Genomic DNA, 24,072 nt, shown 5'->3' with positions numbered 1-24,072 from the left:
TGCAATGTCGTCAACAGCCCAGAGGAGTGCATCATCTACGCACTTGGTTTTGTTAGGTTCATAGCAACAATCTCATCAAAACGCTGTTTGTATCCATCTCCTGAGGAAATGTATTATTGAGGGTCAGTGAGATATCTTTATCTTGAATGTCGTCAGATGTTTGTCTTCATTCAGAATTGGTACACTATGGTAGCAATTCCAAGCATCAAATACAGTCTTCTTGTTGCAATGTGATACAGACTTGAAATGTCAACAGTGCGTCTTGGTTTGCTGTTCTTCTTGGGACAAACGACCCCTTATGGCACCATGTGACAGGATCAGCTATCAGTACTGGCTCGATCACACCTAGCCTGACGTCTTGATCCAAGCCAGCCTTGACATCATCTTGCCAGTGGAGGGGAAATGGTACAGGTGTATAGGGTAAAGCATGCCTCCTCGGTTTTGAAACCCGAGGTCAAGGTTTTACATTTTCAACCAAAACCGAGGGGACATGTTTTATCAAACTTATGAACTGACTAAATGCAAGAAAAAAACCCAGAAAAATAAGAAAACATTGACATACCATATAGTGAAATAATACTGTGTATCACAGTATAAAAGGAATTCGCTCAAAGTGTCCAAGAGAAAAAAAAACATGCAAGTATGAACTCGCTGGAGTCATGAAATGATAAACTTAACAACTTCTCATCACCTGCCCTGATAGTTCAGGTGGAAAACAGTGGGTTGCAAAACTTAACATGATATGAAGTTGCATGGAATTTTCATGTTAAAAAAAATTGTGACTTTTAAACAATCATCAAAACACAATAGTGTTCACATCAAGAGTCAAGTTAACGAAACTTTAATTGTAAACCCTTAGTATTACAATTGAAATGTTATCAGGGTCAGGCATTTCACCAGAATTCCACGGGCATTACACTGGAACGCCCCGGGCATTACACAGGAATTACATTGTTGATATTGCCTGCCTTGTAAGTTTATCAACATTTAGAAGAACCTTCTGTTACTTTTGTTTTATGTCATCAGAGGTTTATATGTATTGGAGAAAACCCGCTCACAAGGTTTTGGTAGACAGAGCATGCCCTGGGGAGAGGGAAAAATGAAGGGGGCGAAGCCCCCGTGGTTTTTCCCGACCCCTAGGGCATGCCCTGTCTACCAAAACCGAGGGAAAGTGTTTTTCCATGCTTATAAACCGAAAAAAGAAACTTAAAACAACATTTATCAACATTTTTATGTTTCGAACAAACTTTCCATGAACCTTAGGAAACGCGCGTAAAATATCTGTTGCTGGCGTATGGATCTTGAAAAGGACATTCAAAAAACCAGTGAGGCTTATCAACACCTCTATAGCCTGGTGGTACACTCACTGGGCTACAGATATGAAGGTTGCGAGTTCGATCCTCGTGGGGGGGGGCGGGCAAGGGTGGCCCAGTCGTCTAAGGCGCCGCGGTATGCTGTGCAGAGTTGCGTCCCTTAGGCATGCCAGAAACCTTTGACTGTGGGTTCGAATCCCGGTTCGCCCCGATGTTTCTAGGTTTGTCAGCACCATACCCGTGCTCGTGGGTTTCACCGAAGTGGTAAACGTCTAAGACCTGCATCACTTCAGGCTTTCCTCCCACATTAAGCTGACACGCCGTGATATAACTGGAATAATGTTAAAAGGGGCGTTAAACCCAGCTCACTCACTCACTCACTCACTCGATCCTCGGGAATATAAAGAAAACATTTGTCATTTGATTTTACATTTCATTACATGATATAATCTGAACGGAAGTTGTATCAATAAAATACCGAGGACATTATATAAAATCCCTGGTATATTATATAGTATCCCTGGGATATTATATAAAATCTCAGGGACATTACAACATCCCTGTTTATGAGATTTAACCCGACTGGAAAGTAAAACCTCACAATAGGTTTTAATGCCTATAGAAAGAAGTCTCTTACTAAATGGCGATACCAATGAATAGGTTTATAAATGTAGTGAGCAACTGATGCAGCATCGGGGTCAACCATAAGCTTCATTGGAGGGCCTCCATGAAGGGGAGTGGTCACAAGTGTTGACTGTACTTGTAAAAATCAAGTATCGGTAGGTGCTGCTCTAATTGCTGGTTTTGCTTCGGTTACAGGATATGGAAATTTAGTAGGAAAGGGGGGTGGTATCTTGTGTCTTGGACACTCATTTTATGCTGAGGCAGTTCTCAACGTGACTTGGTCACGATTTCCTCTGTAGAGTCAACACCTTCACTTGTGGTTCCTGTTCCTTCGCTAAGGAAGAATTCCAAACAAGTGCTGTATATCAGTCTAACCATGTGCCTTTTGGTGTTTTGGATCGTTTGAAATGTTTATTTTTTCCAGTTCTGTTTCGGAATTTTTGTAAATGTTTTCCAGTTGCCAAGACAACAAACCTTTTTGTTAAGTTGCAGTTATAGGATGCTCTATATGTGGTTTACTTTTACTGCAGGAAGCCAAATTTTCATAAGTATCATAAGTACAAATTTCGTCACTTCATACTGAGATCGAACCATGGGACTTTCTGGTTTAAAGAATATGTTTTCTGAAACCGGAAGTTAGGTTATCCAAAACGTATGTTCTTTGATACAAAAGCAGCTAGAACCATGGGACCTCCTTGGTTTAAAGTTTGATAGCAGTAAGACTTGATTTACAAAACCTGAAATAACATGATTCAAACTAGAAGTACTGAGGACTGTGTTAGAATCATTGGGTCTCTTCTGGTTTGAAATTCTAATGAAGTAAAAATGTGTATTTCAAACCCTGAATTGACATGACACAAACTGGAAATACTAATATACTTTGTAATAATTTGGGCTAGAACACATGGGACTCTCTTGTTTAAAGTTCAATTGCAGTAGGTGACCCGTGAAGATCCTGGGTAGAATAGGTCTTGAGCAACCCATGCTTGCCATATAAGACGACTATGCTTGTCGTAAGAGGCGACTAACAGGATCAGGTTGTCAGGTTTGCTGACTTGGTTGATGCATCTCCGAATTGCGTGGATCGATGCTCATGATATCAATCACTTCATTGTCTGGTCCAGACTCGATTATTTACAGACCGCCACCATATAGCTGGAATACTGCTGAGTGCAGCGTTTAACAACAGACAAACCAATTGCAGTAGGAAGTGTTTTCCAAAGCCTGAAATGACATGATACAAACTGGAAGTAAGGAAAGAAAGAAAGGAGCTTGAACCATTAGACTTCTTGGTTTTAACATCTAATAAGTAAGCGTGTGTTTTCTCAAACTGGAAGTTACTGTGTAAGACCAGATGTGTAAATGTCTAAATGGTATGTGAGCTAAAGCCATGGAGAGATTCTGTTCAGTGCTCGTTGTCTGTACAGCCAAATGACAGACCATCCATATAGGTCAAACTGGAAAACCCAGTATGTAGAAATGTCACACATTGCAGCTATATTGATAATTTGCTTTTCTGTTCACTCACCATGTCCTGTTCCTTAGTTCATACTTTAACTCTTGGGTTCTCAGTGACAATTTATCATACATTATCTTCTATTTGACAACAGCAAGTTCACTTTATCCCTGCAAGTAACATCCCCTATGTTCTCACAGTAGTCTAATTGCCATAGTCATTCTGGAGGCTGGAACTCACAATTGTTGATGTGCACAATCCTGCTCGTAACATTGTTTGTCATTATTATGAGCCATCTGATCTCATTCAGCAGATCAATTCATGTGAGCTACAGAGCTGATGGCTATATTTGTGTTGTCAGATAAGTGTGTAATGGAAGTGTTTCAGGGTAAACAGCAGAATTGAAAATGAAAGAGTGAGATTGAGGAAATAATTTGATACAGGTATTTGGAATATTATATTGTATGAACGCTGACATTACAATGCTGGTGATGTGAGAAAGAATATCTTTCCATCAACCAATCTAACTGTATAAAACTCAAGATAATGTTTGATTTCAAGAAATGTACTGTCTACACATCATCCCATTGAGACTGGTGTAACTGTATTTCCTCCTTCAGCCCAGTGGATTGTTGGCCTTCCTGGATTCTGCTGCTGATGTCCCTGTGAATGAAGAGGACAAACTTCATGTACGAGATAATGTCAAGCTGGCCTTGGTAAGAATGCTTAGCCTAGTCATTACTTTTTCATTCTGTCATATAATACCAAAATTAGAATAATTATTAACCAGTATGTTCAGTGTCATTAAGACAAACTACTCTTGATAATCAAGTTTCTCTTGATTGGAATTGTATACCTCATGTATACTTACTTCTTCATTGTTCATCATTTTGTAATGGGGTGCATTAAGTTATCTTTTATTAGCTTACTTGGGCAAATCAAATCCCATATTTTGTCATTGCGAGTTTGTCCATTTTGATTGTCATCTGTAAACATTTGCTAATCTAAAACTGTGAGACCCTATTAAGCTGACACTAATCACAATGTCTAGACCTAGACTAGAAATCTAGACAGTAGAGGATCATCTCTTTCTGAAGACATTCCCTCATGTGATAAGATGACATTGAAGGTCAAGGTATTTGATGTGGATCAGTCTTTAAAACATCAGGTATATACATTTACTTGAGTATAAATGATAGATAGATAGATAGATAATCTTTATTTCACCTGAATGGTGAAGATACATTCACAATAAAACAAATGGTATTTTGCAATTAAGTAATGGGATACAATGTATATTGTATTAGATATACTGAGATTTTAGAAACTGTTTTAAAAAATGTATTATGTTTCAAACTATTTATAAAACTAATTTAAGTCTAATTATAAAATAACTGATTCAAAGCTGTAGCTAAACAATTCCAGACAATATCCCAGGCCCTCCCAAGCATATCAAATGTTGGTACCCAGGACCAATCAGTACATTAAATCATAGAAGTGATAATGTTTTTCAATTGTTATTAACCATAACCTAGGTACCTGTGATCATATATGAGAACATCTTTTTGATGTGAAAAATTTGTTCACGTTATTTACACTTGTTTCTTCTGCCCTGCCATTGCATTTTTTTCAAGGAATAACAAAAAGGCAGAATAGGTATCGATATCATTAAGTTCATAATTATTTACTAGTGACTGCATGTGGTTAGATGGGTAATATTTTACAATTTATCATCTCTTTCTTTAATTTTAGTGACAAGTATGTCTTTTAAATACAAAGTTGATATCACAGTCTACCATTGAATGAGAGCTTGTTGATCAATGTATGTCTAAAGACAAATTAAAACAAGACAGTCTCTGGGTACTTCGGACGAAGTGTGTCAAGACAATTCTTAAATTGTGTTACAGAAATAATGTTGAATAATTTCAAACAATTCCTTTTCCTTAGAAAGACAGTTTGGACCTTTCATTACAAGCAAATGGTCAACATGGTTACATTACCAGTTCCCATGTGCGAACAGCTGGGATAGGTTTTAGACCACTGAAATAACAACCGTGATTAGAAGTTTACAGTTTTTGACATATTAATTGGATATTTTAAGACTTTCTTTAAGGTGCTTAAAAGTAATCCAGCATAAGTCACATTTATGGTTTTCCATTCAAGGACCATCAAAACAAGAATAAAAAGAACCCACAGCTTCAATTGTTTGAAAAAAGAATTGATGGATTTCTACAGCACTGGAGATCTCGAATTGGACTTGAAACAAAGCAGGTAAAAAGACAGTAATAATAAAATTTTCATTATGCATGCCTGATGTAGAATGTCAAACTTTCGTCCAAAGGAGGTTTTTACATTGGACAAAAATGTATCCTGTGCCATATTATCCCCAACCTAAGATGCTCTAGGTTATCAGTCTGGAATCTGGATAGACCAATACTCCAGATATTTCTAAACTCAATTCTTGATCTTACCAGTTTAACAAAGTTATTTATTTTGCCATACTGATACCAGCGTGTTCTGGCAACAGGTTCTTTGTTAGACACACTCTTTACTGTACCTCTTTACTGTCCTTGGAGTTGTTTCACTGGAGTGAATGTCACCTGTGCACATCAACCCCCAATCTGTTCAATTTTAGCACAAGCAGTTTGGATGTGTGTGACATGTTCTCCCCTATATTGTTCCTGTAGTTTATACAGCCCATGTGCTTCCATGTTGGTCTGTGTTGTGCCCAGGGTAATGACAGGCAGTAATTCATACAAATACAAAACCTCTATTACATCATTACCTAAGTGCTGTATTTTGGCTGTCATCACACTATAAAAATCTTCAGAAGTCCTCTTCCTTGTCAACTTCATAATTACCGGTAGTTGTGCAACTTATAGTATCTTGCTTCCTAAGGCTCTTGCACATGCGAAAGACAGGAAGCCCCCACTTGTGTGTGCTAGTGTCAGAAGAACTTGTTCACATCATCGGTAGGTTTCACACTGTATTTACTTTGTATCTTCAGTTTTCTCTTGTTTAAAACAAAGTCTGGCAACCAGTATTTGTTGACAATTGTGTGTGCTTCAACCAGATTCCCAGAAGTCATTTCATTAAGGAAGATTACTGTGCCAGTTAAGGCTTTGATAAAAAAAAATCACCATTGTTGACATACCCAAAGTTCTACAGGTCATATCTTGTGCTCATCCCCCTTCATCAAGACGTGCATTGGAGACATTTCTAAACACAGAAATGTCTGTCCATGTTGTTATATTATTGTTATATTTAAAATATACAAGCATCTCAAAATAAACTAGATAATGGTGATTTATGTTGCATATTTTAAGCAAATACACACCTTATCTGAAGTTCTGGGTATTGACGAGGTTAGCTGTCACCTGGTTTGGTAAAGTCAGAATGGTATGTGATACATGTTTTTGGAGGCTTATTCAGGGAAAGGAGATATAGTACGTTGCTTCCGTTTTTTTAAATAATTCAACACCTTCAACAGTTGTTTGTAAAGGCCTATTTAAGTGATACAACATGTTAGAAAGAGGCACCAAACATTGTTGAACCTGGCCATAAGGATCATGTCATTATACAAATATCAGAAACCTCTCAAAACAATTGATAACATCACATGATATTGGTCTTTGCTTCCAACACTTGGCTGTCAAGATGGCTAGAAGGGACTATCCATGCTACTTATGACACACTCGATGAGGTGAACAGAATCACCAGACTTCCATCTGGACTCACGAAATCAGAGTGTCTCGCCTCTGCAGTTACGATGGATGCCCTACCTTGAGCTGCACCATTGCAACATTACACCACCTTTTGCCTATTTTCCATCAGGGATTGTGCTGGGGAGAATGCCCCTGGTCGTGTCCCAACCCCTTGTATTATTGTCACACACCTGACTGGTAGGGTCACCCAGGGGTGTTTTATTCTCTCTCTAGGAGTTTTTGATAATTGTACTAAAGTACTGTTGGAAATGCTAAAAAAGGCTTTTTGCCTATCAAAAAGGGATAAAAAAATCACACACTGTTGCTGTTGTAATATTGAGTAACTACCGATCAATCTACCTGTGGTTGGAAGTATTTCATTAACAAGGAGCCCTTTCGATAAGTTTACAGGAGAAAAATTCGAACAGAAACAGTAAGTTCATATTTATTCAAGTCCAATGATGGCACCCTAGAACTGACTATAGAAATAGGAGCATGTGACTCCATTATGATAATAATGTAGTCTTCATAAAATATCTAATCCACACAAAATAAATCATATGGAGAAAATTCTAGATGTGCATCTTCTAAAATAACAAAATGTTGCTGCGTTTGTTTTGTCAGCACTGCTCCCATGATTCATGTTACATTACACTTGCATGGTACACGACATGGAGTCTGTATTAGGAAAGTTCTTTACACTTTAGAGAGGTAGAGGGAAACCATTTATTAGTTTAGAATTAGCGCGAATTACCAAACTGCCCAAGCTATGGGGTTTTCAATTCATACCATCAAGTCTACGGATTGATAAATAAAACAAAAAGGTTTAAGGGTGGTCTCAAAAACGAAACCTGGACATAAAAAGATAAAGTGTACAAGCTTTATGAGCAGAAAGTACCCCCGACTTGTTGTAAAATTCGGGAGGAAATTAAAATACAATTAATGTTTCCTGGACTGCACTAAATATTGCCGATTTCAATACACTGCACGTGGCGATGACCAAGCAGTTTTCAGGGTAAAATATTTCATCCTGTCAATGAGGTCACGTTATTTCTCCACCATTCATCGCAGTCAGGTTTCCAGATCCTTTACTTTGATGAATCATTCCACTGACTACATGTGGCTATCGACAGATGGACAAACAAGCACCCATGGTATCATCAGGTAAAGATAATCATGTCATGGGGCTAATTGATGGATGTGTCCTAGTTTTTGAGGCCGAAAAAAAACCCTGGTGATTTTCATAAGGAAATGATAGCTGATGTTTTCATAGACTGGTTAACCTCAGTGTCATTGTCATGGTTAAAGCCAGTTAATATAATGTCTGGGAATCAGATACAGTTGCGCCAACCATGAGTATTCTGAAGGCTGTGTATACAGGAATATATGACATTGTCGACTCCAGACCATCATGGTGTAAATTCGGCTGAATACGAAACTAGTTAAGTACAAGACATATGAGCCTGCAGCAAAACACGGTCACGTTGTCTTAAGTATGCCAGTCAGACATTGTGAGCTCAAACCTATTGTGCCTATCTTGGCTAACTGTGAAGGGTACCCGACAAGACATAACACAACATTCAAACTCACACATGTTAACCCTCTTGGTGCCACGGGACCATATATGGTCCCTCACTTTTCACACCCGCATAGTGCCAGGGGACCATATATGGTCCCGAGAAAATGCCCTTTTTAAACTGTGAATTTTGATATTTAACACTGAGTGCACAAAGTCAAAACTATAACCATCATCACCCCAATTATCTTAGCTTTAACATAGTGTAACTCACACTTTATACAATGCTACGGTTTGCGAAATATGGGGAGATTAGTAAAGTGATAACGCTCTTCTCGGCCTTTTTTCTGCCATGTTTGAACACCAAGCGAATGACGGCGAATTTTGATTATGCACCCATGTCACAAACACGTAAATATTTTCAGACAAAATCCTTGTTCATAAGAACAAATATGACCTGAGTGGTCAGAAAGACATATTTTTCCCAACTGTATACTTATTAACGTAAATACGATTCTGTTCACTCCTTTATGAACAAGTTTATTTACATGTTTTGTATATTTTTATCGACTATCGGTAATGGCGGAATGGTCGGTACACATGAGAAAACGACAGTGTATATTTCCATTACATTTATGACGTTCATTGAATGAATTTATAACCATCATCACCCTAATCATCTCAACGTTAATATCGTGTAACTCATATTTTATGCAGTGCTACGGATTGCGAAATATGGCGAGATTAGTAATGTGGTTACCGCGCTTCTCGATCTTTTTCTGCCATGTTGAACTTCATGCGAATGAAGGCATTTTTTTTTATTATGCACCCATGTCACATACACGTAACTATTATTATATCAGACAGCCAATTTGAAAAAGAAATCTGATCGAACTGGTCAGAAAGATTTACTAGTCCCCACTGTACAGTTATTGGCGTAAGAGTACTAACATTTAGTTGGCCACGGAAGTTTTTTGTTCAAGTATTGCATATGTTTATCGACTGTGTGTCATGGCGATTTAGCACGGCGCTACATACCCCGACAGTGCAGACTGTCTTCTTGTTTATGATGCTGATTTACAGAAAATATTCAAATCAAAGATATGGAAAGATAGCTATAATCGTTAATATTAAGTTGGTAGTGTATATTTATGGGCAGAAGGTTAATGATCAAAACCTAAACATTGAATAGCCAAGCCCGAAGTGATCGACAGGGCACGTTCGCATCATATCTGTGCCGCCATTTCTTGTTTACCGGTTGTCCTACATACTCGCCCGTTCAGACAAATAACTGCTACTTTTTTCATATGAAATGACTAAGAGTCATGTGTGATTGCTCAAACTACCTGACCGTGTGAGTGACTTGCCCTAACTGTTTCACATTTTTTCGCAAATGGAGGTTTCAAAAGTGTGGCCACGACATTTAACGTGAGTCGACGCCATATTGTAAACAAATTGTGTCAAGGTCGGTTCCACATGTGGTAGCTCGTCCCCCATTTCTGTCGATGGTACACGCGATACAAACATAATGCAACTACTGAAAACATCAACATTACTTCTACAATGATGACATCAATATCTTTTTGTATTGATTAACCGCTTATGGATACGCTGTGCTGGTAGTTCGATTTCGATTTGTTTTTCCTTTCATGGAAACTGTGATAATGGCGCTGTGATTGATTTGCTGAAATAGTATTTTCCTAGAATGGGAAACTAGTGGAAATAAACTATCACGTATGTCCTTAAATGTACATGTACATACCTAGCTAGGTGTAAATACACTTCTAAAGTCGTATTTATAAATCAAACGAATAAATGAAAGAAAAAGTGGTATTTCATGGACTGGCCATAGAAGTATATTTTGAGCAAAGGTCTAAGTTAGACAGAAAAGTGCGAAATACGAGCTGATTCGAAGATGTATGTTTTCTGGTGGTCATAGTGGAACAATGACATATGGCGCCCGAGTTGCGAGTGATTGAAAATAGGTTTGTTGAATAGATTTGCTGCCAATGAAAAAATTTCAACAATTTTGATTGAATCTACATGTACTTACTCTTGGGTGGTATTACGTTAGTATAATCTTGTTAATTATTAAGAAATAACAGTGATGCCCGATATTGAGCGATGTCAATTTGAGTATTATTAGGGCTGTTTAGTGACCTTTCACATTTTGTCCTTTGAAAATGTATGATGTCAATTACCCCGAAGTTGTTTTTATCACTAATAAAAGAGCACAGTAATTGAAACATACATGGACGTAACTGGGATTTCTTCAAGATATACCCTCCACTTCTGTCAATTTTGTTTTGACGTCAAAAACAAGCACAATTTCATCGGGATTTTTTATCGGTAAATATAACTCACGTAAAGTTCTCAGTGAATGTGTACTTCAACATAAATATCATATTTCTATCACTGTTAGGACATGTACTTGCCAATGATATGAATTATTGGTCATTTTGATTTCAAACAAGGGCGCTTACTTGACTTTGCTTGCCATATTCGGGTGCGTCCATATTACGATTAATGTGGATAAGTAGGAAACTTATAATACCAGCACTTTTATCGATGGCTGGGCAGTGCATAGATCTTTTGGATTTGGTGACTCTAGATACTGTTGGAAAGACAATCAACTCGAGTTGCATGTTATACAATTTGGTTACACTGTGTGAAGAAATAAAGACGTTGTAACACTTTTGATACAATGTATACGTTTTTGAAACAGCGACGTCAGCACAGTGCGGCACTGAGCGGTTTGCAGCCTGACTGACGTCCAGGCACCATGAGGGTTAAACGAAGGATCAATGCAAGACATCAGCCTTGTTGAACCAGTTATCATACCTTTGGGTGATAGTACGGATGCATATTCGTCATCAGAGGAGATAGATGCTACCTCAAGAAATCATCTGTAGAACAACAAATACTTCATGAAATACTTCCAAAACCACAACCTCATCCCGTTTCATAGCTTTTAGCTAATCCTTCATTTTTCCAAGCAAATATAATGCAGTACATATCCTTAATTTCTACCCCATCTAGGCACATGTCAATTAAGTACAACGGCAGAAATATTTTGAGACCACACTTTGGGACAGGTGTTATAGGCCATTTCATACATGAATATTTGCTAGTTTATCATCATTTTACCCGTAAAAGTACATTTTAAGGGTGATCACATTGTCATTTAGGACAGGCTGGATTAGGTCAATTTGCGTAGCTTTGATATATACTATTTTCATAGCCCTATGACTCATGTTTATGAAATGAAGCCAGAAAAGCATTTTTCTAGCATTTAGACAGTACTTCAAACTTTATAGATGACTCCATTTGAGACTGCCTTCCAATATGCTGAAATCTAAATCTCTCTGGTATTAGAAGTAAGGATAACAATATATATGTGGAATCTATTAGTATTCTGGCCCAGCCCACCCCCTTTGATTGAGTCACTGGTTAAGTGGACCTGGTGCAAAGTCAGATACCTGCTGATGTGAATATGCGGGTTACAGGACAGCATCCAAGATGGCGGCACCCATGTCAAGTGTTTCAATGTTCCCTTCCATAAGAAATTACACAAAAGGTTTGGCTATTATGGAGGAAGTTGAAACAGCTCACTGGTATTATCCTGAGGTCATCATACAATAATGAATTACCAATCTGGTTCAGAAATCTGTACATTTGTAGAACCAAACCAAATGCCAAAACCAAAAGAGATGGATAACTACATCTTTTACATATTCAAGGATAGATATTAGTACTAGCCCAATAACCCCAGACAAGTTTCCTCAAAGGTATCTGAAGGTTCAGTAGAATTTCAAACATTTTGGGGGGTGATTGCTACATGTTATCACTATTCAGGCTGGTAGACATTCTTAGTTCATTTCCATCCCTGAATATATTATTATTGATAACAACTTTGTAAACATAACTGTTTAACTTGTATTCTTTTCACTTAGGACAATGTTTATTCTATTTATACTGATATTTGTGTGTGATCTTTTCTTAACTAGCAAAATGATCGTCCAATAGTGTTACGCAACCGTCGTCAGCGCATCAAAAGTGAAGCAAACTGGGTGTTGTTCTACTACCAATTCAACAGAGACCATGCAAAACCAAATCTTCTGTGGAATTACAAGGTATGAAATATATGTGATTATTATATACTTCATCATTGATATGAACAATTCTGGTTGTCATTATGCCATTTGGTTCACATTGATCAAGAGACTTTCATGTATCATTTTCTTAATAGACGAGGGAAGAATTGAGAGAGTCCTTGGAGAATGAAATGAGAGCCTTCAGTGTAGACAAGGAACTTGGAGCCAGTTGTATTGTGGGTTGGAACCATGCCGAGTTTGAGGTGCCTTACCATTGTCTATCTGAGGAAATCAAAATAGGTAATTCTTTTTGTTAGCATATATCATATTGAACAAAGATTTAGCCACAAGAGTATGTAAAAGTGCCAGGTAAATTTAGTGCTTGATTGAAGTCAATTTTTTCTGTGGTGTCTCCGGTGCCCGAGCGACTTACTGAACAGGTTCAAACATTGTTAATTTCTCACAGCAGGTGTATTTCTATGGAGTATGTTAGTGCGGTTATATCAAATGACCATTGAATTCCTCAGACGTGTGATTCTGTTTTCCAGGCGACTACTACCTTCGTCTTCTCCTCGAGGAAGAAGAGGATGAAAGTGAAGAAACAAATGCAATCAAAAAGTCGTATGTATTTTACAGACTTTTAATATTGCTAATATTGGTGGGCCAGTGTTGCATCCAACTTGTGCAAGAAGTAGGCATTGCCTGCTATCAAAAGTGTCTGTAAATCTGCAAGATCATTCAATCTTGAAAATATATTCCTGCATATTTTGTTCATAATACATTATAGTTGAATGTGCGATTGGATACTGTATATTTTTCTATCCTTAGATAGTACATTTATTATAAGCATTCGTGGCAACGTGTTTGTCTTTACCTGACTGTCAACACAGTTTGTTTTCCCCAACATTAGTCACTACATGTTAGGGACTTTCTACTTATATCTCTCATGTACTCCTGGCAAATCTTTATAGCATATGATTGTCTGACATTTAAGGTCAAATTCGATGAATATTAGATGAATATTAAAGACTAAAAGGTTTGGCATCATAACTTTTGACACAGTCTGGACCTAGCTTTACCTGCACGATCTCTTTGTTTGGATCTAGATCTAAAACCACAACTCAAGTCATGAAACATGGCAAAAACATCCAGGATATTTGTTCATATTACTATACCATATTTTGTGGTGTATAATGCATATTTTAGTAAAAAATAATTGCAGCTGTGTAGAGTGGGGGTATTATCAATGCAGACAATGAGTATTGATATTTAGCTCATCTGGCCTGTTCTTCGCATATTTTTGTAATTCAGGACAATATTTACCTCCACTTTAGCACATGCAGGGACCTTTCTACCTGCTTTTAAATGTTCTGAAGATTTTGCATGAAGCTGATTGCAGATGGATGTTCCAGATGCCTGAAACGTGTGATGCTTGACACGACATATATCACATACGTTACTTATCATTTTCACTAGTTATGGAAGTAGACAGATAAATATTTGAAAACATGATTAAAAACATGATTAAAGTTTGGCAATGAGCATCAGAAAAATTTCCTGTCCATAGACTTGCAAAATGAAAATAACCTCACATTTCGAGATTGGTCCCATGTGGTCGAGCAGGCAGTAATTCCCAACATTGACTCACCATGTCCAAGTGATTGGTCATGTTGTAAACAAGATAGCTAGTTATAAGCACACAATCAAGATTTATTTCATTATTCTGTTTTGCTGGTTGTCTGGTTTTTAACACGGCACTGAACCTGAAACATGGTGATGTCGTGTTTCCATCAGACCATAGACAGATATACAAATAGGGCCTTTTGTCATCACCTGTGAAAAAATGTTTCCCTGAAGATGCATATCAATATTGAAATGACACTGAAAATGAGTTTTTTGTAAGTATGACATTGTGTATATTTGAACATTGGATTTGTTCTTGTTTTTAGGTACGAATTCTTCAACGATTTGTATCACAGATTTTTACTCACACCCAAAACCAACATGAAATGTATGTGTTTACAAGCAATGACCATTGTGTATGGTCGATGCTATGAAGAGATCGGGGCATTCAATGATACCCGATACATTGTTGGAATGCTTGAAAGGGTAGGTTTACTTTCTTGGACTATAATTTGTACCTTTGAATTTATCATTTTCTGTTTGTTTTTTTATGTATTGTCAGCACAACTTGACTTTCCTTCTGTCCATCATGCAGTATGTTAACTTTCCTAACTTAAACCACTTAAAACCTGTAACTTTGTAACCACCAATGGTTTTTAAGCTCATCTGACTGAAAATCAAGTGAGCTTTTTTTTTGTGGGTCATTGTCTGGTTAGGTCCAGTCCTCTGAAACTACAAGGCCTATGAAACAATATGTTTGTGTATCCAGTTTTAGTAATCCCACAAGTGCACACCGAGCCATTTTTGCTCAATACACCACTCTTACTGCATATTTCAGTAGAACAGTGAATATAAGAGGAGAGACTAGGTCTTTAGCAACCCATGCTTGCCGTAGGAGGCGTTTATTGCATGATATCACAGGAAGAGCCCACCTACCTGAGGAAGGTGGGCTTTATTGAAAGAATGACAAAGATGCAACAGTGGATTTAATGGATGTGGAGATTCTGAAGAGCTACCCAAATTTAAAATAATGATAATGCTATTAAAGGCCAAAATGGCTATGAAGGCAAGGCCAAATTTAGCTATGTGGCGACTTGCGTCGCCAAAAATAATTCTTCATAGATAATTAATGCTAAGGCCCAAATGATGGAAACATCCCAACCCAACCAACGTTGGGGGTCTAAATGGGCAAGTAGGGACACGAAACCTTAAATAGTACAATGTATATACATTGGTATAAATTATAATGATATGGGAGGTAGCCTAGAAGTACAGCGCCATTTAGCACAGAAGGGCTGCCCTACAGCCCATGACTGCTGCTGATGATATGTGTGCCCGCCATGATTGCCTCGTAACTTACTTAAACATTGGTACCAAGGCATTATGGATATCACTGATGAATGCTTGGATTCCTTTAAAGCTAAGTTGAATTCCCTCCCACTGAAACCAGGATCTGTCAGTGGCCACTATATTTGGATGGGGGATGGATGAAAAGTTCATAATTGACAGGGATGGTTGGCTAGCCACCTGTTTAGCTTAGATCGTCTCTTTTGAACCTTACATGGGTCACTTGCATTGTGCCAATAATGGAGTGGAAGAATGTCAGAAAAACAAACATGGGATCCGTCAGGTGCGCCTGGATTCACTTGATGGATATCTCCATATCAAGGAGGAGCTGGCTTGTCTTGATGGAGCCGCGTTGCCTCAACCTGAGCATCTCTGACCCAGTCCAGTTCATTCCACCGCAGGCCACCCCTCACCGACCACAAGTTCCTTTTGTGGGGCACCCGCTTAGAATACTGTTGGGATAGCTGTTGCCTTGCCCTTGACATGAAGCTTGATCCCATGATCCAAACTAGAAAGAAGTGTACTGTAGTGGCATTTGGAAGATATTATTTCTGTCTTAATTATGGTTAACTAACATGAAAAATTAGTTCACAGGTAGACGTATATAAGTAAGACTGATAGCATTGTGACTTACACCTGCCATATTGCTGGATGGGATGTGGTGGTACCCCATTGATAGCTGCTGTAGTTGCTGCTCCGATTGGGAAAGAGTGGGAAGAAACTTTCAGTACTTTTTGAGCAGTGGACAAAGGCCTTTTTGAGAACAGCTTGGAAGTGGTACCTGGTTAGCGATGTATGATCAAAGTGGATAAATGCTCGGGCCTGGCCGGATGGGCACATGTTTAAGTATGCCTTTGGACCGCTAGTGGGTAGATTGACTTACCTGGTGCCGTCTCAACAACTACTGAATTGCTGTACCCACATTGGTCACCTTTGAGGTGTGGGAGGTGGAAAGTAGCTTTCCTCGGTTCACCCAATATACCTACATTATTGATAGAGTTCATGAGAAATGTAAGCCACATTTGAAGATCCTGTTTTACCAATACCGTGATTAGAATATGATGGAATTGTTGCTTACCTTGGCAGAGGAGGTCGATGAGTGCGGCTGAATGCTCTACCCATTGGGATGGCCCTACACACAAAATTAAGCTTACCAATGAGAGACTGTAACTCTTTCTCCATTGCCTTTGAATTGGATGTGGCAAGGATGTGCCGTATTTGAGCTGTGATTTCCTATTAGCATATGTTGAGTGCTGGGTCAGAAACAGTTGAAGCAGTCAGCTGACCGAATGAACCAGGGACCTGTTGACGCCCCCCACTGCGGGATCATGTACAGCTAACCGTCAATTTTGTCCCAAAGTCCGAGAGAGTCTCTAGACATTTCTTGTCATATTGAACCCAGGCATCTGGACCAAAACTAAGTACTGCTGAACAGTTTGTCTCCATGTAAGAGAGCAGACTTTGCACCATAAGCAGAGTGAATTGTTTGGCGAGGTATATATTCAAATAAATATGGAATACTTTTTCCTTGGTTTGTTGTTTTACAGTTGCATCAATAACTTCCCACGAGGGACGATTTTCATTGAAAGTGAAACAATAACAACATAAATTATTTGACATGGTTTGTTAATTTGATAATATAATGTACATTTATATACTTCACTTATCCAGGTACTATTGTCTGCTCAAATGCGACAATGACCAGTAGCCACAATACTGGCAAATTGAATATTATGAGAGTGTTGTCTTTGAAGAAATCTTCATAAAATATGTTTTTATGGATATTTTTAGGTACAGGGTATGTAAATGTACACGATTGCATATTCATAAATATTCGATTCTTGTGGACACAAATAACGAAATCAATTCATGAATGGATATGGTTCAATTCACCGAATACACGAGTGAATCGTAACAGCCCTAGTAAATACTTTACTTATAGCCATTTTGAAATATCAAATAACAGATGTGACTCTAATTAGTTCATTGAAGATAAATCTCATGTGTCTAAGTACATGGGTTTTGCCAAGGAGGTGAACATCTGAGATCTGCATCACTTTGGGCTTTCCTCCAACAATAAGCTGAAATGCTGTTATACAACTGGAATACTGTTCAAAGTGGGGTTAAACCCAACTCACTCACTCACACACTCACTCACTCACTCACTCACAGAAGTCAAAGGTTGTGTGTGTGGGGGGGGGCTGGTGGGTGGGGGAGGGGGGGGGGGGAGGGGGTTCAAAACACTCTTGTTTAACCATAAATAATGCAAAACCTCTGAAATCAAAGTTTGCATATTTTGGGTATGCTGCAAACAGGAATGTCCTAAAATGAAGTAACCAGGCATTTATTTTAATGTTTATCAAAACACAATAATTCTTTGGAGAAGTTATCTACTGCAGGTCAACACTGGTACTATGGACCAGTTGTACCCATGATATGTCACACCAACAAGACAACCATATTCTGTTGGTGCATCTACAGAATCGATACCAAACTGCTACATTAACAGCTCAGACAATTCCTTGGGTGGTACAAATTAGTGGCACAACCATTGAGGGAACACAACCTCTGACCCCATCGTCCAGTGATAGGCCCAGTTTTGCTTCCATTCTCAGACAAGCTCAGATTGGTTTAGACAGCCTCTAGGGTTCAGAAGACAAGACCTGGACAGTTTACTGTTCACAGATAAGTACAGGTTTCATCTGGACACCTCTGATGGTCGTGCAAGGTTCTGTATGCATCCAGGAGAATGTTTTAGCCATGTTTACTCAACATCTTCAGTTTGGGGCCGGAAGTTGGAACACAAATTATCATTGCTAATGGCAATTTGAATGGGGTATGTTTCCGGACAACATTGATCAGACAGGAGACCAAATATGTTTTTGTTATTTATGATAACATAACATTTACACCACTTTATACAAAGCTTAATTATGTTTTGTCCAGTAGTATATAAAGAAAACTATTAAGAATTCAATTATGTTAAACAATTTGGTTTCACATAGCTGAGAGAATGGAAATGTGAAATATACAATAAATATTGTCAGAGGTCAAGGTCACTTTTTAGAAACCTGCTCAGGAAAATGTTTGTTAACATTTCTTTATAAGGTATTAATGTTTTCATGAATAAAGTCGGGGGAAGTCAAAGATACTGTTGTAGTTTCATATAAAGTACATATTTGTCAATATCTTCATCCTCAATATCAGCAGAAAATATCAAGGGTGACTACCAATTTGTTAAAGCAGTGTCTTTATTTATATTTTCAACTGTTGACTACTCATTCAGGTGAGCTACAGTGCTGTGGCACTATTTTTCATTTTATTGTGATACATGTACTTGACTCATCCTGTAACCTTCAAGTACAATCATAATTACCATGGCAATTATGATGAACAGGAAAGTTTGGCCCTGTTTGAACTAAGTCTTGCATGTAGTTATGTGTAATTTTGTGAACCTGCTGTGAAGATGGCTGTAACAATAGTCTGTTTGCTGCAAAATCATACAGATAAAATGCAAAATATATATGTACCCGAAAACAACAATTTGTCTTAAATGGTATGAAAGTTATATATTTGTCCATACCAACATGTCACCAGAATTGTCATGAAATAGAGAAAAAGTTGTCAACAAACAAACTCTCATGTAATTGTTGGTGCTTTTAATGCCTGTTGTTACAAGGGGTCTGCTCTGTAAATTGAAAAGCCCTACATTCGCACGTGTTTGTCCAACCTACTACTGTCTTTTCTGTAATAAAATCCTGTCAAATGAAAAGTTTAAATTAGTAGCATATCTTTCTGTAGTAGTTTTTAAACGGAATATACAATGAGAATCTGTAAAATATTCTCAAAGCAATGTAGGTGACGTTCTTGGTATTGTGATTCAGCTAATTTCATATGCAATAAAATAAACAGAACAAACTCAATATGTCATTACAATATGGCACATGATGAAAACCATGGTATTTCACGTTCATGATTCTAGCAATTCTGAGGGGTGCATTGACAAAGTTGAGACCAGAATATATACTACTCAAAAGAAGTTAAGGATCACCCGATTCTTTCATTTTGGTAATGTTAATCTGTCATGGCATGAGAGATTAACTATTGTAATATGAAAGAATCAGGTGATCCTTAACTTCTTTTGAGTAGTATATATTGATATTGTAAAAGAGATGGTTTAGATCATGCTTCTGTCAGTCAAATTGTTATTGCAGTTGACAGTAACAGTGACAATATCCCTGTGTTCCCTCCTGCTGTTATGTTTATTGCGTCAAGACCCTTGTAAAAACAGGAATTAAAACACCAACAATTACATGATAGTTTGTTAAATAACTTTTTCTCTACTCTGTGGCAATGTCTGAAATAATCGTGACAAGTTGGTAAATAACATTCATGCCATTTAAGACAAATTGATGCTTTCTGATTTATATCTATTTCACATTTCATCTGTACGATTTTGCAGCAAACGGAGTGTAGAAGCTTATTTATTTTGCTGAATCTTCTTTAACTTTGTATGAGCTTTTTATATTATTCCGGACAAATTCAGTTGAGCTAGTCAGCCTTAATATTCCTGCAAATATCCTACCTCTATTACATCACTGCAATAAATCCTGTAGTTTGGTTGTCATCACACTGTAAAATGTTCAGATTTCAGCAGAAGTTCTCTTCTCTGTCAACTATCCATAATCAGTTGTCCAAGAAATAGTATCATGCCACCCAAAGGCCCTTGCACATGTGCAAGGCAGGAAATCTCACTTCCATCTTGCTTCTCCTAGCAACAACTTCTGAAAGGTTTTCTTAGCATTATCAAGCACAATTTGGTAATTTGTCACGGTGTAGTTAATCTATGTCATCAGTTAATGTTTAATAGTCACTATTAGTATCTTATTTCTATCTTAGTAGTTCTGCGATCTGTTTACATAAGTAGTGAGAGGTGGTTTATTGTGTATAGAGATGGCATCTCCTTAACTGTCATCGCCAACTGCCTGCAGGTAGTGTGGGAAGTACAAAATTGCTGGGGATCCACACACCTCCTGTGGGAAGTGCAGAAATTCGCTGTGCTCAGCTGAAGCCAGGTGCTCTCAGTGTGCCTCCCTCTCTATCAAATTGTTTGCCAAGCTTGAGAGTTGGAAGAAGGCCTGGAAGAAGCAGGCAGCTGAGAAAGCCATAGAGAGTTTTTCTGTCTATTTCCACAGCATCTGAAGATAGGTGCACCCACACTCTGGAGATGTCTCCTACAACTACGCCAGAGACTCAGATGTGCACCCACTCTGACTCTACCCCAGCCCTCTCCCTTTGAGCAATTAATGAAGAAGCAGCAAAATACATGCAGCTCATTATAGAGAGACGTCTGAAGAAATGGCATCTGTCTGGCACCCAAGCTGATCAGGACCATTAATGCACAAATTAGGAATTGGAGTAAAGAAGATCACTCCATTATGGATTCTGTTGACAACGGCTCAGTTACCTTCACTAAAAAGCTCACAGTTACCGGTACATCAGACCCTCAGCCTGCTTCAATCAATCAAGAGAACTGTACGGCTGAAGGTCATACGGGTGGTACTTTGGCCATGGCAGCCACTGTGCACCATTGTTCAGGTAAATACTCATTTGAGACGGGCCGTTATTATCCTTCAAAGGCTTTTGTTTTGCCTGAAAATGGACTCCATTGCAGCATCGACCGCATGTGAACCATGTGGATTTCTACCCTCACTCTCACAATTACACACCCTGGAGATAGCTACTTATATCAGCTGGTTTGTGGCTGGGGTACTCCACATCATATCACTTCTTCAAGAATATTATGGGGCATCTTGCCAGCCACTGTGGCTTCATTGCCAGTAGGACAGCATAGTGAAATTGCAGGGGGTGCTCTTGTCTTCCAAGTTTGGATATGGACCCAATTGTTATTGTTTCTAAGACATCATCTTCTCTCACAAGTACGGAATAGAGCAGTTACAGAACAGTTGTGGATGTTGTTCTGTCACAACCTATCACTGCACAACTCTTCTTTAATGAAAAGTCACACAAAGTCATTGAGGAAATTTGCCATGACACCATGACACCATGACCAACTGCTGGATTCTTGAAGTTGTAAGAGATTATACATCCTGCATTTACTACTGTCGTCACATCTGAGTTTCCTTGTTCATCTGACTATGTCCAAGGTCAAGCCAGGACAGGATATAATTTACATTGGTGCATGATTCCAGCTTCTGAAGGGAATTTTATGTCCTCCAGAGGTTCAACACCTAAACACTGTGTACATGATCACAAAAGTATGGGATCATCCAAACAATTCACTTCATTGGTGTATGTCTTTGTTTTGGAACGTACGGCTGCATTTGCAGCACTGGCACAATCTTGAAGACCTTCTTCATCACTATTTACGACAATAGATGGGACCGGTTCTGTCAGTGGAAAAGGTGATGGGGATTGGGATATGATGATGTAACTATACTCATGGTTGCAGACCTCTAACTCCATCTGGGGCGGTCGGGTAGCCTAGTGGTTAAAGCGTTCGCTCGTCACGCCGAAGACCCGGGTTCGATTCCCGACATGGGTACAACGTGTGAAGCCCATTTCTGGTGTTCCCCGCCGTGATATTGCTGGACTATTGCTAAAAGCGTCGTAAAACCATACTCACTCAATCACTCACTCTAACTCCATCTTGGACAATATAATCAGTTTTGTCATAGCACTATAGATGGATACAGATCAGCTTTAAGCTCACTGCTTCAGCATGATGGTTTGACTGGTTGAAATCACGCCTCTCCAAAAGTACCAACATCAGAACTGGAAGTGATGTTACCAGAACCTGAAAGTGTTGTCACATCTGAAAGACTATCAGTCAGGTCATCTGACGATGTCATGAGCGTAATCGGGATGCAAATTTAATGGTAGTTCAGTGGAAATTTATCATGTATTTGCTTATTTCCTTGATATATTCTGGATTAGTCCTTTTAAGGTAATTTGGTTATGATATTTACCTAATCTTTGATCTATCCCCTTTTGAAGAGGCTTTAGATTTATTAGGCACTCAACAGTTACCTATCTCAAGGATAACTAGATGTCAAAACTTGCGGGTCCCTCTGGTATGTTCTGGCAGTGATATAATCAAGGTAGTATATTCCCAGGAATTACCAAACAATTATTATTATTGTTAATAATTCTAAGAATACAACCTGAATTACCTCAGGAGTAATCCTACTCACCTCTCCAATTATCTGCCTCTGGAGTGCTTATTGTTGGAAAGAAATTAGGTTTCCCAACTCAAGTGCAAGAGCCTTCGGGCAGTATGAATACTATTTCTTGCACAACTGTTTATTGATAGTTGTCAGTGAAGAGCACCTGTGTTGAAAATCTGATGATTTCATAGAGAGATGACTGCCAAAATACAGGATTTGTTCTTCTGTGTTTATTTTTGTTGTTTTTTAAATTGAGGATTAATGGCAGTGATGTAATAGAGGTAGTATTCTTAGAGCTATTAAAAGTGATAACTATTGTTTGATGTTTGTAATTTACCAATAATTGCTGAAGTATTTGGATTTTCTTGGCCACTCTATTGAAAATCCCTTTTAGCTTTAAGTCCAAATGTCAAAGTGGGCTTGTTGTGTGGTATGTTGTCTTTATTTGTTAACTTTCACCTTGATTCTTCCCCAAACTGACTGAAAGGATGAACCTGTAACATGAGGATATAACTAGGACCCAATTAGTTCTGGCATTAAGATAAACACTATAGTTTGTGTTTTTCGCTTACCTGACTGAAAATCAAGTTAGTTTATTTCAGTGGCTGTAACAAACATCCCCTCTGAAACCACTGGGCCAATGAAGCTGAAAAATGTATGAAATATATTAACACACTGTGAAATATCCTAAAGCATATTCTTACAGGAAGCCTTCAGGCCTAGGAATCTGACAAAAATATAATGTGTAGAATCACAGTAGAGTTGAGATTTGTTCATGCATATAAAATAAAAAATGAGAAATTCTGTTTGTAAAAATTGAAAAGCTAAGACATTTTAGGAAGCACAAGGCCTGTAGTGCAGAAACCTTGTGAAGATATATAGGACCATAATGTGACATGTTTTTTTAAACAATTTATTGTTTTCTAAAGTCTATTTGAACATACATTGATACCCTGATAATCTTCCAAATTAAACCAGAGATCATTCAGCCAGTTAGTACAGAAAACTTTTAGCACCATCAAAGCAACCACAATTCTATACTATTTTCTGCTCATTTTCAGTGCGCAGATCGTTTGGAAAGAGACCGTTTGATTCTGTTTTTGAACAAACTTATTCTCCATCAGGTGAGCAGTCTGCAGCCTTATCCACTGGTCCAAAGCCTGTGTATAGTACAAATGTTTGTGGTCCAGTAACATCAGCTTGCTTTA

The 24,072-nt window shown here is 38.2% G+C and overlaps 1 protein-coding gene across 2 annotated transcripts in view; it reads left to right on the top strand.

Moving 5' to 3' along the window:
* The window catches only part of LOC139463733 (dnaJ homolog subfamily C member 13-like), a 510,967-nt gene that overhangs the window by 148,022 nt on the left and 338,873 nt on the right, over window positions 1–24,072 (top strand). For both annotated transcript variants that reach the window (XM_071244983.1, XM_071244982.1), the window contains exons 21-27: window positions 4,014–4,109; window positions 5,557–5,664; window positions 12,621–12,746; window positions 12,863–13,007; window positions 13,256–13,328; window positions 14,657–14,816; window positions 23,926–23,988. In XM_071244983.1, coding sequence (XP_071101084.1) covers window positions 4,014–4,109; window positions 5,557–5,664; window positions 12,621–12,746; window positions 12,863–13,007; window positions 13,256–13,328; window positions 14,657–14,816; window positions 23,926–23,988 — 771 coding nt within the window. The remainder of the gene's footprint in view (window positions 1–4,013; window positions 4,110–5,556; window positions 5,665–12,620; window positions 12,747–12,862; window positions 13,008–13,255; window positions 13,329–14,656; window positions 14,817–23,925; window positions 23,989–24,072) is intronic.

Source organism: Haliotis cracherodii, unplaced genomic scaffold (assembly GCF_022045235.1).
Source record: "Haliotis cracherodii isolate W230 unplaced genomic scaffold, xgHalCrac1.p SCAF_16, whole genome shotgun sequence".
In the NCBI taxonomy this organism is placed as follows: Eukaryota; Metazoa; Mollusca; class Gastropoda; order Lepetellida; family Haliotidae; genus Haliotis; species Haliotis cracherodii.
The sequence above is the reverse complement of the archived record's forward strand: the minus strand, read 5'-3'. Positions and strand labels throughout refer to the sequence as shown.